The 19726-nt window shown below is 38.6% G+C and overlaps 1 protein-coding gene across 2 annotated transcripts in view; it reads right to left on the reverse strand.

Annotated features, from left to right (window-relative positions):
• Positions 1-19726, reverse strand: part of TNMD (tenomodulin) — a 290200-nt gene that overhangs the window by 145663 nt on the left and 124811 nt on the right. For both annotated transcript variants that reach the window (XM_073642193.1, XM_073642194.1), the window contains exon 4: positions 5602-5700. In XM_073642193.1, coding sequence (XP_073498294.1) covers positions 5602-5700 — 99 coding nt within the window. The remainder of the gene's footprint in view (positions 1-5601; positions 5701-19726) is intronic.

Genomic DNA, 19726 nt, shown 5'->3' on the forward strand with positions numbered 1-19726 from the left:
CTTAGTGGGTACCCCAGCACAGAGGCTTAGTGGTTACCCCAGCACAGAGGCTTAGTGGTTACTCCAGCACAGAGGCTTGGTGGTTACCCCAGCACAGAGGCTTAGTGGTTACCCCAGCACAGAGGATTAGTGGTTACCCCAGCACAGTGGCTTAGTGGTTACCCCAGCACAGTGGCTTAGTGGTTACCCCAGCACAGAGGCTTAGTGGTTACCCCAGCACAGTGGCTTAGTGGTTACCCCAGCACAGAGGCTTAGTGGTTACCCCAGCACAGAGGCTTAGTGGTTACCCCAGCACAGAGGCTTAGTGGTTACCCCAGCACAGAGGCTTAGTGGTTACCCCAGCACAGTGGCTTAGTGGGTACCCCAGCACAGAGGCTTAGTGGTTACCCCAGCACAGAGGCTTAGTGGTTACCCCAGCACAGAGGCTTAGTGGTTACCCCAGCACAGTGGCTTAGTGGTTACCCCAGCACAGAGGCTTAGTGGTTACTCCAGCACAGAGGCTTAGTGGTTACCCCAGCACAGTGGCTTAGTGGTTACCACAGCAGAGAGGCTTAGTGGTTACTCCAGCACAGTGGCTTAGTGGTTACCCCAGCACAGAGGCTTAGTGGTTACTCCAGCACAGAGGCTTAGTGGTTACCCCAGCACAGTGGCTTAGTGGGTACCCCAGCACAGAGGCTTAGTGGTTACCCCAGCACAGAGGCTTAGTGGTTACCCCAGCACAGAGGCTTAGTGGTTACCCCAGCACAGAGGCTTAGTGGGTACCCCAGCACAGAGGCTTAGTGGTTACTCCAGCACAGAGGCTTGGTGGTTACCCCAGCACAGAGGCTTAGTGGTTACCCCAGCACAGAGGATTAGTGGTTACCCCAGCACAGTGGCTTAGTGGTTACTCCAGCACAGTGGCTTAGTGGTTACCCCAGCACAGAGGCTTAGTGGTTACCCCAGCACAGTGGCTTAGTGGTTACCCCAGCACAGAGGCTTAGTGGTTACCCCAGCACAGAGGCTTAGTGGTTACCCCAGCACAGAGGCTTAGTGGTTACCCCAGCACAGAGGCTTAGTGGTTACCCCAGCACAGTGGCTTAGTGGTTACCCCAGCACAGAGGCTTAGTGGTTACCCCAGCACAGTGGCTTAGTGGGTACCCCAGCACAGTGGCTTAGTGGTTACTCCAGCACAGAGGCTTAGTGGTTACTCCAGCACAGAGGCTTAGTGGTAACCCCAGCACAGTGGCTTAGTGGTAACCCCAGCACAGTGGCTTAGTGGTTACCCCAGCACAGTGGCTTAGTGGTTACCCCAGCAGAGAGGCTTAGTGGTTACCCCAGCACAGTGGCTTAGTGGTTACCCCAGCACAGAGGCTTAGTGGTTACCCCAGCACAGTGGCTTAGTGGTTACCCCAGCACAGAGGCTTAGTGGTTACCCCAGCACAGTGGCTTAGTGGTTACCCCAGCACAGTGGCTTAGTGGTTACCCCAGCACAGTGGCTTAGTGGTTACCCCAGCACAGTGGCTTAGTGGTTACCCCAGCACAGAGGCTTAGTGGTTACCCCAGCACAGTGGCTTAGTGGTTACCCCAGCACAGTGGCTTAGTGGTTACCCCAGCACAGTGGCTTAGTGGTTACCCCAGCACAGAGGCTTAGTGGTTACCCCAGCACAGAGGCTTAGTGGTTACTCCAGCACAGAGGCTTAGTGGTTACCCCAGCACAGTGGCTTAGTGGTTACCCCAGCACAGTGGCTTAGTGGTTACCCCAGCACAGAGGCTTAGTGGTTACCCCAGCACAGAGGCTTAGTGGTTACCCCAGCACAGAGGCTTAGTGGTTTCCCCAGCACAGTGGCTTAGTGGGTACCCCAGCACAGAGGCTTAGTGGTTACTCCAGCACAGTGGCTTAGTGGTTACTCCAGCACAGTGGCTTAGTGGTTACCCCAGCACAGAGGCTTAGTGGTTACCCCAGCACAGAGGCTTAGTGGTTACCCCAGCACAGTGGCTTAGTGGTTACCCCAGCAGAGAGGCTTAGTGGTTACCCCAGCACAGTGGCTTAGTGGTTACCCCAGCACAGAGGCTTAGTGGTTACCCCAGCACAGAGGCTTAGTGGTTACCCCAGCACAGTGGCTTAGTGGTTACCCCAGCACAGAGGCTTAGTGGTTACCCCAGCACAGAGGCTTAGTGGTTACCCCAGCACAGTGGCTTAGTGGTTACCCCAGCACAGTGGCTTAGTGGTTACCCCAGCAGAGAGGCTTAATGGTTACCCCAGCACAGTGGCTTAGTGGTTACCCCAGCACAGAGGCTTAGTGGTTACCCCAGCACAGTGGATTAGTGGTTACCCCAGCACAGTGGATTAGTGGTTACCCCAGCACAGTGGATTAGTGGTTACCCCAGCACAGAGGCTTAGTGGTTACCCCAGCACAGAGGCTTAGTGGTTACCCCAGCACAGAGGCTTAGTGGTTACCCCAGCACAGTGGCTTAGTGGGTATCCCAGCACAGAGGCTTAGTGGTTACTCCAGCACAGTGGCTTAGTGGTTACCCCAGCACAGAGGCTTAGTGGTTACCCCAGCACAGTGGCTTAGTGGTTACTCCAGTACAGAGGCTTAGTGGGTACCCCAGCACAGTGGCTTAGTGGGTACCCCAGCACAGTGGCTTAGTGGGTACCCCAGCACAGTGGCTTAGTGGGTATCCCAGCACAGAGGCTTAGTGGTTACCCCAGCAGAGTGGCTTAGTGGTTACCCCAGCACAGTGGCTTAGTGGTTACCCCAGCACAGTGGCTTAGTGGTTACCCCAGCAGAGTGGCTTAGTGGTTACCCCAGCACAGTGGCTTAGTGGTTACCCCAGCACAGTGGCTTAGTGGTTACCCCAGCACAGTGGCTTAGTGGTTACCCTAGCACAATGGCTTAGTGGTTACCCCAGCACAGTGGCTTAGTGGTTACCCCAGCACAGTGGCTTAGTGGTTACCCCAGCACAGTGGCTTAGTGGTTACCCCAGCAGAGAGGCTTAATGGTTACCCCAGCACAGTGGCTTAGTGGTTACCCCAGCACAGAGGCTTAGTGGTTACCCCAGCACAGTGGATTAGTGGTTACCCCAGCACAGTGGATTAGTGGTTACCCCAGCACAGTGGATTAGTGGTTACCCCAGCACAGAGGCTTAGTGGTTACCCCAGCACAGAGGCTTAGTGGTTACCCCAGCACAGAGGCTTAGTGGTTACCCCAGCACAGTGGCTTAGTGGGTATCCCAGCACAGAGGCTTAGTGGTTACTCCAGCACAGTGGCTTAGTGGTTACCCCAGCACAGAGGCTTAGTGGTTACCCCAGCACAGTGGCTTAGTGGTTACTCCAGTACAGAGGCTTAGTGGGTACCCCAGCACAGTGGCTTAGTGGGTACCCCAGCACAGTGGCTTAGTGGGTACCCCAGCACAGTGGCTTAGTGGGTATCCCAGCACAGAGGCTTAGTGGTTACCCCAGCAGAGTGGCTTAGTGGTTACCCCAGCACAGTGGCTTAGTGGTTACCCCAGCACAGTGGCTTAGTGGTTACCCCAGCAGAGTGGCTTAGTGGTTACCCCAGCACAGTGGCTTAGTGGTTACCCCAGCACAGTGGCTTAGTGGTTACCCCAGCACAGTGGCTTAGTGGTTACCCCAGCACAATGGCTTAGTGGTTACCCCAGCACAGTGGCTTAGTGGTTACCCCAGCACAGTGGCTTAGTGGTTACCCCAGCACAGTGGCTTAGTGGTTACCCCAGCACAGTGGCTTAGTGGTTACCCCAGCACAGTGGCTTAGTGGTTACCCCAGCACAGTGGCTTAGTGGTTACCCCAGCACAGAGGCTTAGTGGTTACCCTAGCACAGAGGCTTAGTGGTTACCCCAGCACAGAGGCTTAGTGGTTACCCCAGCACAGAGGCTTAGTGGTTACCCCAGCACAGAGGCTTAGTGGTTACCCCAGCACAGAGGCTTAGTGGTTACCCCAGCACAGAGGCTTAGTGGTTACCCCAGCACAGTGGCTTAGTGGTTACCCCAGCACAGTGGCTTAGTGGTTACCCCAGCACAGTGGCTTAGTGGTTACCCCAGCACAGTGGCTTAGTGGTTACTCCAGCACAGTGGCTTAGTGGTTACTCCAGCACAGTGGCTTAGTGGTTACCCCAGCACAGTGGCTTAGTGGTTACCCCAGCACAGAGGCTTAGTGGTTACCCCAGCACAGAGGCTTAGTGGTTACCCCAGCACAGAGGCTTAGTGATTACCCCAGCACAGAGGCTTAGTGGTTACCCCAGCACAGTGGCTTAGTGGTTTCCCCAGCACAGAGGCTTAGTGGTTTCCCCAGCACAGAGGCTTAGTGGTTACCCCAGCACAGAGGCTTAGTGGTTACCCCAGCACAGAGGCTTAGTGGTTACCCCAGCACAGAGGCTTAGTGATTATCCCAGCACAGTGACTTAGTGGTTACACTAGTACAGTCACTCAATGGCTACTCCAGCACAGTGGGCAAGTGGGGTCACAACTGCACAGTGGCTCAGTGGCTATTACAAAACAATGGCTCAGAGGTTACTAAAGCACAGTGATCCAGTGGTGACCTCAGAACAATGATACAGTGGCACCTCAGTAGGGTGGCTCAGTGGACTTTCCAGAACAGGGGTACAGTGTCAATCTCAACGCAATGGCTCAGTGGCTTCTCCAGCACAGTGGCCCAGTGGTTACCATAGAAAAGTGGCACAGTTGTGACTACAGCACAGAGGTTTAGTGGTTACTCCAGCACAGTGATTCACTGATTACCCTAGCAATTTGGTTCTGTGATCACTCTAGCCAAGTGGTGACCTCAGCATGGTGACTCAGTGGTTACCCTACCATGGTGACTTAATAACTAAGACTACCACAGTGACTCAGTGGTTACCCCAACATAGTGGCTCAGTTGTTACACCATCAGTGACTAAGTGGCTACTGCAGCACACCGGCAGAGTGGTTTCCTTAGTACATTTACTTGTTGCAGAACAATGTGTCATTGGTTACACCAGCAGAGTGGCTCAGTGGTTACCCTGCTGTAGTGGCTATGGTGACTTAGTAGTTCTCAGCATATGCTCAGTAGTTACTCCAGCATAGTGGCTCAGTAGCTAATCCTGCTGAATGGCTCAGTGATTAGTACTTTTGTCTTGCAGCATTGTATCACTTGCATGGAGTTTGCATGCTCTTCTCCTGCGGATTGCCTCCAACTTCTCCCATCATACTGATAACACATACCATAGGGAACCTGTCTCTAGTGTATGAGAAACATAATGGAAAGGCCTAAAGGAAAGCTTAAATGCCATTCCGCCATCACTTCTCGTCCCCCGGCAGCATCAGGTTCTTTCCATGTCAGCTGTCTACTCCATTACATAAAGCACTCGGGGCACAATGTTAATGGGATATGGAGAAAGGACGTTCGTAGCGATCCTGCTCTGCAGTCGAATAAAGGAACCACTTGACTTTTCCATTGATCTTATGAATATTCTGTGATGACAATGTATCACCCGGCAGGTCACTCCTGGGATTGCTGGTGAGAAGTGACCTAGGGATTTATAAAGAGCCCACACATTGCTGGCTCCACCTGTGGCCATAATAAAACAGCCTGTATAGGTGAAAAAGACATTATAGAGCCGTACCTCAAATTCCAACTCTGTTTCTTCAACTACTGGGATTTCTTTGCTCTGAGTCTTGATAAAACATTTTTCAAGTCCAGCAAAGTAGATGGCAGTAATTCCCTAAAAATAAAGACAATGTTATGAAGGCGTGAAGCTGATGTAATGCAACAACTGTGCAGGAATCCGAAAAGTATCACCACCACCTCTCCAGTACAAAGAGATGAGAGTGATCTGAGAACAGGGAAACTCAGGAAACATTGTGTCTATACAAGTTATCACCGGAAAACATCACAAGTCACCAACGTATTCTACACGATTCATGAAGCAAAACTTCTAGACATGAGCAAATCCATTCGATGCAAATTTAAAGTCTCGTTTTTTTTGAAAACCGCAGGACCCAAAACAATTGGAGCAATTTGTGTAAATCACCATGTAGCATGATCGCCGCCATTTTGCAGGAAGCAGAAGATTGCATAGACAAACACGAGGAACGATCACGGCCAGTATAAAAGCAGAAGCATGGATGGCAGAAGCTATTTATGGCGAATCTGGATAGTGAGAGGAAGTCAGAGCTCAGCAATAGAGATAGGAAGAGAAAGCCATAAAGCACTGAACAGACTGTGCGGATAGTGTGTGACAGCAGAGCAGTGATAAACTGCACCCATCTGTTTACCTACAGTGGGGAAAATAGGTATTAGATAGACTGATCATTTTGCATGTTTTCCCACCTACACAGAATGGAGAGGTCTATAATTTTTATCGTAGGTACACTTCACCTGTGAGAGACAGAATCTAAAAATAACAACCAGAAAATCCCATTGTAGGATTTTAACATAATTCATTTGCATTTTATTGCATGAAATAAATATTTGATCACCGACCAATCAGCAAGAATTCTGGCTCTCACAGACCTGTTAGTTTTCCTGTAAGAAGCCCTTCTTCTCTGCAAACATTACCTGTATTAATTGCAATTGTTTGAACTCATTACCTGTATAAAAGACACCTGTCAACATCATACTGATCACACTCCAACCTCTCCACCATGGCCAAGACCAAAGAACTGTCTAAAGACACCAAAGAGAAAATTGTAGACCTCCACAGGGCTGGTATGGGCTATAGGATAATAGGCAAGCAGCTTGGTGAGAAGGCAACAACTGTTGGCACAATTATTAGAAAATGGAAGAAACACAAGATGACTGTCAATCTACCTCGGTCTGGGGTTCCATGCAGGATCTCGCCTCGTGGGGTAAAGATGGTTCCCAGAAAGGTCAGAAATCAGCTCAGAACTACACGGGAGGACCTGGTCAATGACCTGAAGAAAGCTGGGACCACAGTCTCAAGCATTACCATTAGTAACACACTTTTCCGTCATGGATTAACATCCTACAGGGCACGCAAGGTCCCCCTGCTCATGCCAACACATGTCCAGGCCCGCTTGATGTTCAAAAATGACCATCTGGATGGTCCAGAGGAGGCATGGGAGAAGATCATCTGGTTAGATGAGACCAAAATAAAACTTTTTGGTATCAACTCCACTCGCCATGTTTGGAGGAAGGAGAAGGATGAGTACAACCCCAAGAACACCATCCTAACTATGAAGCATGCTGGAGGAAACCTCATACTTTGGGGGTGCTTTTCTGAAAAGGGGACAGGATGACTGCACCGTATTGAAGGAAGGATGGGGTCATGTATCGCGACATTTTGGCCAACAACCTTCTTCCCTCAGTAAGAGCATTGAAGATGGGTTGTGGCTGGGTCTCCCAGCATGACAATGACCTGAATCACACAGCTACGGCAGCTAAGGAGTGGCTCCGTAAGAAGCATTTCAAGGTCCTAGAGTGGCTTAGCCAGTCTCCAGGCCTGAACCCAATAAAAAATCTTTGTAGGGAGCTGAAACTCAATGTTACCCAGCGACAGCCCCGAAACCTGAAAGATCTGGAGAAGATCCATATGGAGGAGAGGGCCAAAATCCCTGCTGCAGTGTCTGAAAACCTGGTCAAGAACTACAGAAAATATCTGACCTCTGTAATTGCAAACAAAGGTTTCTGTACCCAATATTAAGTTCTAGAATGTTAAAGTTGGAGGGGAACTTCAGTGCAGGATTCACTAAGACATCTCAGGCAGATGTCTGTCCAGCTTCTGTTTGAAGACGTCCATTGAAGGGGAACTCACCACCTCTCGTGGCCGCCTGTTCCACTCATTGATCACCTCACTGTCTGTTTTTCTATTGTATCAAATAATTATTTCATAATAAAATGCCCCTATATACAAGAATATAACTACTATAATAATGCCCCTATGTACAAGATATAACTACTATAATACTGTCTCCTATGTACAAGAATATAACTACTATAATACTGCACCTATATACAAGAATATAATTACTATAATACTGCTCCCTATGTACAAGAATATAACTACTATAATACTGCACCTATATACAAGAATATAATTACTATAATACTGCTCCTATGTACAAGAACATATCTACTATAATACTGCCCCCTATGAACAAGACTATAACTACTATAATACTGCCCCCTATGTACAGGACTATAACTACTATAATACTGCCCCTATGTACAAGAATATAACTACTATAATACTGCCCCCTATGTACAAGAATATAACTACTATAGTACTGCCCCCTATGTACTAGAATATAACTACTATAATACTGCTCCTATGTACAAGAATATAACTACTATAATACTGCTCCTATGTACAAGAATATAACTACTATAATACTGCTCCCTATGTACAAGAATACAACTACTATAATACTGCTCCTATGTACAAGAATATAACTACTATAATACTGCCCCCTGTGTACAAGAATATAACTACTATAATACTGCTCCTATGTACAGGAATATAACTACTATAATACTGCCCCCTATATACAAGAATATAACTACTATAATACTGCTCCTATGTACAAGAATATCACTACTATAATATTGCCCCCTATATACAAGAATATAACTACTATAATACTGCTCCTATGTACAAGAATATAACTACTATAATACTGCCCCCTATATACAAGAATATAACTACTATAATACTGCCTCCTATGTACAAGAATATAACTACTATAATACTGAACCTATATACAAGAATATAATTACTATAATACTGCTCCCTATGTACAAGAATATAACTACTATAATACTGCACCTATATACAAGAATATAATTACTATAATACTGCTCCTATGCACAAGAACATATCTACTATAATACTGCCCCCTATGTACAAGACTATAACTACTATAATACTGCCCCCTATGTACAAGACTATAACTACTATAATACTGCCCCCTATGTACAAGAATATAACTACTATAGTACTGTCCCCTATGTACTAGAATATAACTACTATAATACTGCTCCTATGTACAAGAATATAACTACTATAGTACTGTCCCCTATGTACTAGAATATAACTACTATAATACTGCTCCTATGTACAAGAATATAACTACTATAATACTGCTCCTATGTACAAGAATATAACTACTATAATACTGCTCCCTATGTACAAGAATACAACTACTATAATACTGCTCCTATGTACAAGAATATAACTACTATAATACTGCCCCCTGTGTACAAGAATATAACTACTATAATACTGCTCCTATGTACAGGAATATAACTACTATAATACTGCCCCCTATATACAAGAATATAACTACTATAATACTGCTCCTATGTACAAGAATATCACTACTATAATACTGCCCCCTATATACAAGAATATAACTACTATAATACTGCTCCTATGTACAAGAATATAACTACTATAATACTGCCCCCTGTGTACAAGAACATAACTACTAAAATACTGCCCCCTGTGTACAAGAATATAACCACTGTAATACTGCTCCTATGTACAGGAATATAACTACTATAATACTGCCCCCTGTGTACAAGAATATAACTACTATAATACTGCTCCTATGTAGAGGAATATAACTACTATAATACTGCCCCCTATATACACAAGAATATAACTACTATAATACTGCTCCTATGTACAAGAATATAACTACTATAATACTGCCCCCTATATACAAGAATATAACTACTATAATACTGCTCCTATGTACAAGAATATAACTACTATAATACTGCCCCCTATGAACAAGAATATGACTACTATAATACTGTCCCCTATGTACAAAAATATAACTACTATAATACTGCTCCTATGTGCAAGAATATAATTACTATAATACTGCCCCTATGTACAAGAATATACCTACTATAATACTGCTCCTATGTACAAGAATATAACTACTATAATACTGCCCCCTATGTACAAGACTATAACTACTATAATACTGCCCCTTATGTACAAGAATATAACTACTATAATACTGCCCCTATGTACAAGAATATAATTACTATAATACTGCCCCTATGTACAAGAATATATCTACTATAATACTGCTCCTATGTACAAGAATATAACTACTATAATACTGCTCCTATATACAAGAATATAACTACTATAATACTGCCCCTTATGTACAAGAATATAACTACTATAATACTGCTCCTATGTACAAGAATATAATTACTATAATACTGCCCCTATGTACAAGAATATACCTACTATAATACTGCTCCTATGTACAAGAATATAACTACTATAATACTGCCCCTTATGTACAAGAATATAACTACTATAATACTGCCCCTATGTACAAGAATATAACTACTATAATACTGTCCCCTATGTACAAGAATATAACTACTATAATACTACCTCAATGTACAAGACTATAACTACTATAATACTGCTTCTATGTACAAGAATATAACTACTATTATACTGCCCCAATGTACAAGAATATAACTACTATAATACTGTCCCCTATGTACAAGAATATAACTACTATAATACTGACCCTTATGTACAAGAATATAACTACTATAATACGGCCCCCTATGTACAAGAATATAACTACTATAATACTGCCCCCTATGTACAAGAATATAACTACTGTAATACTGCCCCCTATGTACAAGAATATAACTACTATAATACTGCCCCTTATGTACAAGAATATAACTACTATAATACTGCTCCTATGTACAAGAATATAATTACTATAATACTGCCCCTATGTACAAGAATATACCTACTATAATACTGCTCCTATGTACAAGAATATAACTACTATAATACTGCCCCTTATGTACAAGAATATAACTACTATAATACTGCCCCTATGTACAAGAATATAACTACTATAATACTGTCCCCTATGTACAAGAATATAACTACTATAATACTAACTCAATGTACAAGACTATAACTACTATAATACTGCTCCTATGTACAAGAATATAACTACTATTATACTGCCCCAATGTACAAGAATATAACTACTATAATACTGTCCCCTATGTACAAGAATATAACTACTATAATACTGACCCTTATGTACAAGAATATAACTACTATAATACTGCTCCTATGTACAAGAATATAATTACTATAATACTGCCCCTATGTACAAGAATATACCTACTATAATACTGCTCCTATGTACAAGAATATAACTACTATAATACTGCCCCTTATGTACAAGAATATAACTACTATAATACTGCCCCTATGTACAAGAATATAACTACTATAATACTGTCCCCTATGTACAAGAATATAACTACTATAATACTACCTCAATGTACAAGACTATAACTACTATAATACTGCTCCTATGTACAAGAATATAACTACTATTATACTGCCCCAATGTACAAGAATATAACTACTATAATACTGTCCCCTATGTACAAGAATATAACTACTATAATACTGACCCTTATGTACAAGAATATAACTACTATAATACGGCCCCCTATGTACAAGAATATAACTACTATAATACTGCCCCCTATGTACAAGAATATAACTACTGTAATACTGCCCCCTATGTACAAGAATATAACTACTATAATACTGCCCCTTATGTACAAGAATATAACTACTATAATACTGCTCCTATGTACAAGAATATAATTACTATAATACTGCTCCTATGTACAAGAATATAACTACTATAATACTGCCCCTTATGTACAAGAATATAACTACTATAATACTGCCCCTTATGTACAAGAATATAACTACTATAATACTGCCCCTATGTACAAGAATATAACTACTATAATACTGTCCCCTATGTACAAGAATATAACTACTATAATACTACCTCAATGTACAAGAATATAACTACTATAATACTGCTCCTATGTACAATAATATAACTACTATTATACTGCCCCAATGTACAAGAATATAACTACTATAATACTGTCCCCTATGTACAAGAATATAACTACTATAATACTGACCCTTATGTACAAGAATATAACTACTATAATACGGCCCCCTATGTACAAGAATATAACTACTATAATACTGCCCCCTATGTACAAGAATATAACTACTATAATACTGCCCCTTATGTACAAGAATATAACTGCTATAATACTGCCCCTTATGTACAAGAATATAACTACTATAATACTGCCCCTATGTACAAGAATATAACTATTATAATACTTCTCCTATGTACAAGAATATAACTACTATAATACTGCTCCTATGTACAAGAATATAACTACTATAAAACTGCCCCTATGTACAAGAATTTAACTATTATAATACTGCTCCTATGTAAAAGAATATAACTACTATAATACTGCCCCTATGTACAAGAATATAACTACTTTAATACTGCCCCCTATGTACAAGAATATAACTACTATAATACTGCCCCCTATGTATAAGAATATAACTATTATAATACTGCCCTCTATGTACAAGAATATAACTACTATAATACTACCCCCTATGTACAAGAATATAACTACTATATTACTGCTCCGATGTACAAGAATCTAACTACTATATTACTGCTCCTATGTACAAGAATATAACTACTATATTACTGCTCCCATGTACAAGAATATAACTACTATAATACTGACCCCTATGTACTCGATTATAACTACTATAATACTGCTCTTATGTACAAGAATATAACTACTATAATACTGCTCCCTATATACAAGAATATAACTACTATAATACTGCTCCTATGTACAAGAATATAAGTACTATAATACTGCCCCTATGTACAAGAATATAACTACTATAATAAGGCTCCTATGTACAAGAATATAACTACTATTATACTGCTCCTATGTACAAGAATATAACTGCTATAATACTGCCCCCTATGTACAATAATATAACTGCTATAATACTGCCCCCTATGTGCAAGAATATAACTACTATAATACTGCCCCTATGTACAAGAATATAACTACAATAATACTGCCCCCTATATACAAGAATATAACTACTATAATACTGCCCCCTATGTTCAAGAATATAACTACTATAATACTGACCCCTGTGTACAAGAATAAAACTACTATAATACTGCTCCTATGTACAAGAATATAACTACTATTATACTGCCCCAATGTACAAGAATATAACTAGTATAATACTGTCCCCTATGTACAAGAATATAACTACTATAATACTGACCCTTATGTACAAGAATATAACTACTATAATACGGCCCCCTATATACAAGAATATAACTACTATAATACTGCCCCCTATGTACAATATAACTACTATAATACTGCCCCCTATGTACAAGAATATAACTACTATAATACTGCCCCTCATGTACAAGAATATAACTACTATAATACTGCCCCTATGTACAAGAATATAACTATTATAATACTTCTCCTATGTACAAGAATATAACTATTATAATACTGCTCCTATGTACAAGAATATAACTACTATAATACTGCCCCTATGTACAAGAATTTAACTATTATAATACTGCTCCTATGTACAAGAATATAACTACTATAATACTGCCCCTATGTACAAGAATATAACTACTTTAATACTGCCCCCTATGTACAAGAATATAACTACTATAATACTGCCCCCTATGTATAAGAATATAACTATTATAATACTGCTCCGATGTACAAGAATCTAACTACTATATTACTGCTCCTATGTACAAGAATATAACTACTATATTACTGCTCCCATGTACAAGAATATAACTACTATAATACTGAACCCTGTGTACACGATTATAACTACTATAATACTGCTCCTATGTACAAGAATATAACTGCTATAATACTGCCCACTATGTACAATAATATAACTGCTATAATACTGCCCCCTATGTGCAAGAATATAACTACTATAATACTGCCCCTATGTACAAGAATATAACTCCAATAATACTGCCCCCTATATACAAGAATATAACTACTATAATACTGCCCCCTATGTTTAAGAATATAACTATAATAATACTGACCCCTGTGTATAAGAATATAACTACTATAATACTGCTCCTATGTACAAGAATCTAACTACTATATTACTGCTCCTATGTACAAGAATATAGCTACTATATTACTGCTCCTATGTACAAGAATATAACTACTATAATACTGCTCCTATGTACAAGAATATAACTACTATAATACTGCCCCTATGTACAAGAATCTAACTACTATATTACTGCTCCTATGTACAAGAATATAACTACTATAATACTGCCCCCTATGTACAAGAATATAACTACTATAATACTGCATCCTATGTACAAGAATATAACTACTATAATACTGCTCCTATGTACAAGAATATAACTACTATAATACTGACCCCTGTGTACAAGAATGTAACTACTATATTACTGCTCCTATGTACAAGAATATTACTACTATAATACTGCTCCTATGTACAAGAATATAACTACTATAATACTGCTCCGATGTACAAGAATATAACTACTATAATACTGCCTCTATGTACAAGAATATAACTACTATAATACTGCCCGTATGTACAAGAATATAACTAGTATAATACTGTCCCTATGTACAGGAATATAACTACTATAATACTGCTCCTATGTACAAGAATATAACTACTATATTACTGCTCCTATGTACAAGAATATAACTACTATAATACTGCCTCCTATGTACAAGAATATAACTACTATAATACTGCCTCCTATGTACAAGAATATAACTACTATAATACTGACCCCTGTGTACAAGAATATAACTACTATATTACTGCTCCTATGTCCAAGAATATAACTACTATAATACTGTCCCTATGTACAAGAATATAACTACTATAATACTGCCCCTATGTACAAGAATATAACTGCTATAATACTGTCCCTATGTACAAGAATATAACTACTATAATACTGCTCCTATGTACAAGAATATAACTACCATAATACTGCCCCTATGTACAAGAATATAACTACTATAATACTGCTCCTATGTACAAGAATATATCTACTATAATACTGACCCCTATGTACAAGAATATAACTACTATAATACTGCCTCCTATGTACAAGAATATAACTACTATAATACTGACCCCTGTGTACAAGAATATAACTACTATATTACTGCTCCTATGCACAAGAATATAACTACTATAATACTGTCCCTATGTACAAGAATATAACTACTATAATACTGCCCCTATGTACCAGAATATAACTGCTATAATACTGTCCCTATGTACAAGAATATAACTACTATAATACTGCTCCTATGTACAAGAATATAACTACTATAATACTGCTCCTATGTACAAGATTATAACTACTATAATACTGCTCCTATGTACAAGAATATAACTACTATAATACTGCCCCTATGTACAAGAATATAACTACTATAATACTACCCCTATGTACAAGAATATAACTACTATAATACTGCTCCTATGTAAAAGAATATAAATACTATAATACTGCCCCCTATGTACAAGAATATAACTACCATAATACTGCCCCTATGTACAAGAATATAACTACTATAATACTGCCCCTATGTACAAGACTATAACTACTATAATACTGCCCCTATGTACAAGAACATAACTACTATAATACTGCTCCTATGTACAAGAATATAACTACTATAATACTACCCCTATGTACAAGAATATAACTACTATAATACTGCTCCTATATACAAGAATATAACTACTATAATACTGGTCCTATGTACAAGAATATAACTACTATAATACTGCTCCTATGTACAAGAATATAACTACTATAATACTGCTCCTATGTAGAAGAATATAACTACTATAATACTGTCCTTATGTACAAGAATATAACTACTATAATACTGCCCCCTATGTACAAGAATATAACTACTATAATACTGTTCCTTATGTACAAGAATATAACTACTATAATACTGCTCCCTATGTACAAGAATATAACTACTATAATACTGCTCCTATGTACAAGAATATAACTACTATAATACTGCTCCTATGTACAAGAATATAACTACTATAATACTGCTCCTATGTACAAGAATATAACTACTATAATACTGCCCCTATGTACAAGACTATAACTACTATAATACTGCCCCTATGTACAAGAACATAACTACTATAATACTGCTCCTATGTACAAGAATATAACTACTATAATACTGCCCCCTATGTACAAGAATATAACTACTATAATACTGCCTCCTATGTACAAGAATATAACTACTATAATACTGACCCCTGTGTACAAGAATATAACTACTATATTACTGCTCCTATGTACAAGAATATAACTACTATAATACTGTCCCTATGTACAAGAATATAACTACTATAATACTGCCCCTATGTACAAGAATATAACTGCTATAATACTGTCCCTATGTACAAGAATATAACTACTATAATACTGCTCCTATGTACAAGAATATAACTACCATAATACTGCCCCTATGTACAAGAATATAACTACTATAATACTGCTCCTATGTACAAGAATATATCTACTATAATACTGACCCCTATGTACAAGAATATAACTACTATAATACTGCCTCCTATGTACAAGAATATAACTACTATAATACTGACCCCTGTGTACAAGAATATAACTACTATATTACTGCTCCTATGTACAAGAATATAACTACTATAATACTGTCCCTATGTACAAGAATATAACTACTATAATACTGCCCCTATGTACCAGAATATAACTGCTATAATACTGTCCCTATGTACAAGAATATAACTACTATAATACTGCTCCTATGTACAAGAATATAACTACTATAATACTGCTCCTACGTACAAGATTATAACTACTATAATACTGCTCCTATGTAAAAGAATATAAATACTATAATACTGCCCCCTATGTACAAGAATATAACTACCATAATACTGCCCCTATGTACAAGAATATAACTACTATAATACTGCCCCTATGTACAAGACTATAACTACTATAATACTGCCCCTATGTACAAGAACATAACTTCTATAATACTGCTCCTATGTACAAGAATATAACTACTATAATACTACCCCTATGTACAAGAATATAACTACTATAATACTGCTCCTATATACAAGAATATAACTACTATAATACTGGTCCTATGTACAAGAATATAACTACTATAATACTGCTCCTATGTACAAGAATATAACTACTATAATACTGCTCCTATGTACAAGAATATAACTACTATAATACTGTCCTCATGTACAAGAATATAACTACTATAATACTGCCCCCTATGTACAAGAATATAACTACTATAATACTGTTCCTTATGTACAAGAATATAACTACTATAATACTGCTCCCTATGTACAAGAATATAACTACTATAATACTGCTCCTATGTACAAGAATATAACTACTATAATACTGCTCCTATGTACAAGAATATAACTACTATAATACGGCCCCCTATATACAAGAATATAACTACTATAATACTGCCCCCTATGTACAATATAACTACTATAATACTGCCCCCTATGTACAAGAATATAACTACTATAATACTGCCCCTATGTACAAGAATATAACTACTATAATACTGCCCCTATGTACAAGAATATAACTTCTATAATACTTCTCCTATGTACAAGAATATAACTATTATAATACTGCTCCTATGTACAAGAATATAACTACTATAATACTGCCCCTATGTACAAGAATTTAACTATTATAATACTGCTCCTATGTACAAGAATATAACTACTATAATACTGCCCCTATGTACAAGAATATAACTACTTTAATACTGCCCCCTATGTACAAGAATATAACTACTATAATACTGCCCCCTATGTATAAGAATATAACTATTATAATACTGCTCCGATGTACAAGAATCTAACTACTATATTACTGCTCCTATGTACAAGAATATAACTACTATATTACTGCTCCCATGTACAAGAATATAACTACTATAATACTGACCCCTGTGTACACGATTATAACTACTATAATACTGCTCCTATGTACAAGAATATAACTGCTATAATACTGCCCCCTATGTACAATAATATAACTGCTATAATACTGCCCCCTATGTGCAAGAATATAACTACTATAATACTGCCCCTATGTACAAGAATATAACTCCAATAATACTGCCCCCTATATACAAGAATATAACTACTATAATACTGCCCCCTATGTTCAAGAATATAACTATAATAATACTGACCCCTGTGTATAAGAATATAACTACTATAATACTGCTCCTATGTACAAGAATCTAACTACTATATTACTGCTCCTATGTACAAGAATATAGCTACTATATTACTGCTCCTATGTACAAGAATATAACTACTATAATACTGCTCCTATGTACAAGAATATAACTACTATAATACTGCCCCTATGTACAAGAATCTAACTACTATATTACTACTCCTATGCACAAGAATATAACTACTATAATACTGCCCCCTATGTACAAGAATATAACTACTATAATACTGCATCCTATGTACAAGAATATAACTACTATAATACTGCTCCTATGTACAAGAATATAACTACTATAATACTTACCCCTGTGTACAAGAATGTAACTACTATATTACTGCTCCTATGTACAAGAATATTACTACTATAATACTGCTCCTATGTACAAGAATATAACTACTATAATACTGCTCCGATGTACAAGAATATAACTACTATAATACTGCCTCTATGTACAAGAATATAACTACTATAATACTGCCCGTATGTACAAGAATATAACTAGTATAATACTGTCCCTATGTACAGGAATATAACTACTATAATACTGCTCCTATGTACAAGAATATAAGTACTATAATACTGTCCCCTATGTACAAGAATATAACTACTATAATACTGCCTCCTATGTACAAGAATATAACTACTATAATACTGCCTCCTATGTACAAGAATATAACTACTATAATACTGACCCCTGTGTACAAGAATATAACTACTATATTACTGCTCCTATGTACAAGAATATAACTACTATAATACTGTCCCTATGTACAAGAGTATAACTACTATAATACTGCCCCTATGTACAAGAATATAACTGCTATAATACTGTCCCTATGTACAAGAATATAACTACTATAATACTGCTCCTATGTACAAGAATATAACTACCATAATACTGCCCCTATGTACAAGAATATAACTACTATAATACTGCTCCTATGTACAAGAATATATCTACTATAATACTGACCCCTATGTACAAGAATATAACTACTATAATACTGCCTCCTATGTGCAAGAATATAACTACTATAATACTGACCCCTGTGTACAAGAATATAGCTACTATATTACTGCTCCTATGCACAAGAATATAACTACTATAATACTGTCCCTATGTACAAGAATATAGCTACTATAATACTGACCCTATGTACCAGAATATAACTGCTATAATACTGTCCCTATGTACAAGAATATAACTACTATAATACTGCTCCTATGTACAAGAATATAACTACTATAATACTGCTCCTATGTACAAGATTATAACTACTATAATACTGCTCCTATGTACAAGAATATAACTACTATAATACTGCCCCTATGTACAAGAATATAACTACTATAATACTACCCCTATGTACAAGAATATAACTACTATAATACTGCTCCTATGTAAAAGAATATAAATACTATAATACTGCCCCCTATGTACAAGAATATAACTACCATAATACTGCC

Source organism: Phyllobates terribilis, unplaced genomic scaffold, assembly GCF_046119375.1.
Source record: "Phyllobates terribilis strain yellow unplaced genomic scaffold, ASM4611937v1 Scaffold_7__3_contigs__length_470593459, whole genome shotgun sequence".
Lineage (NCBI taxonomy): Eukaryota > Metazoa > Chordata > Amphibia > Anura > Dendrobatidae > Phyllobates > Phyllobates terribilis.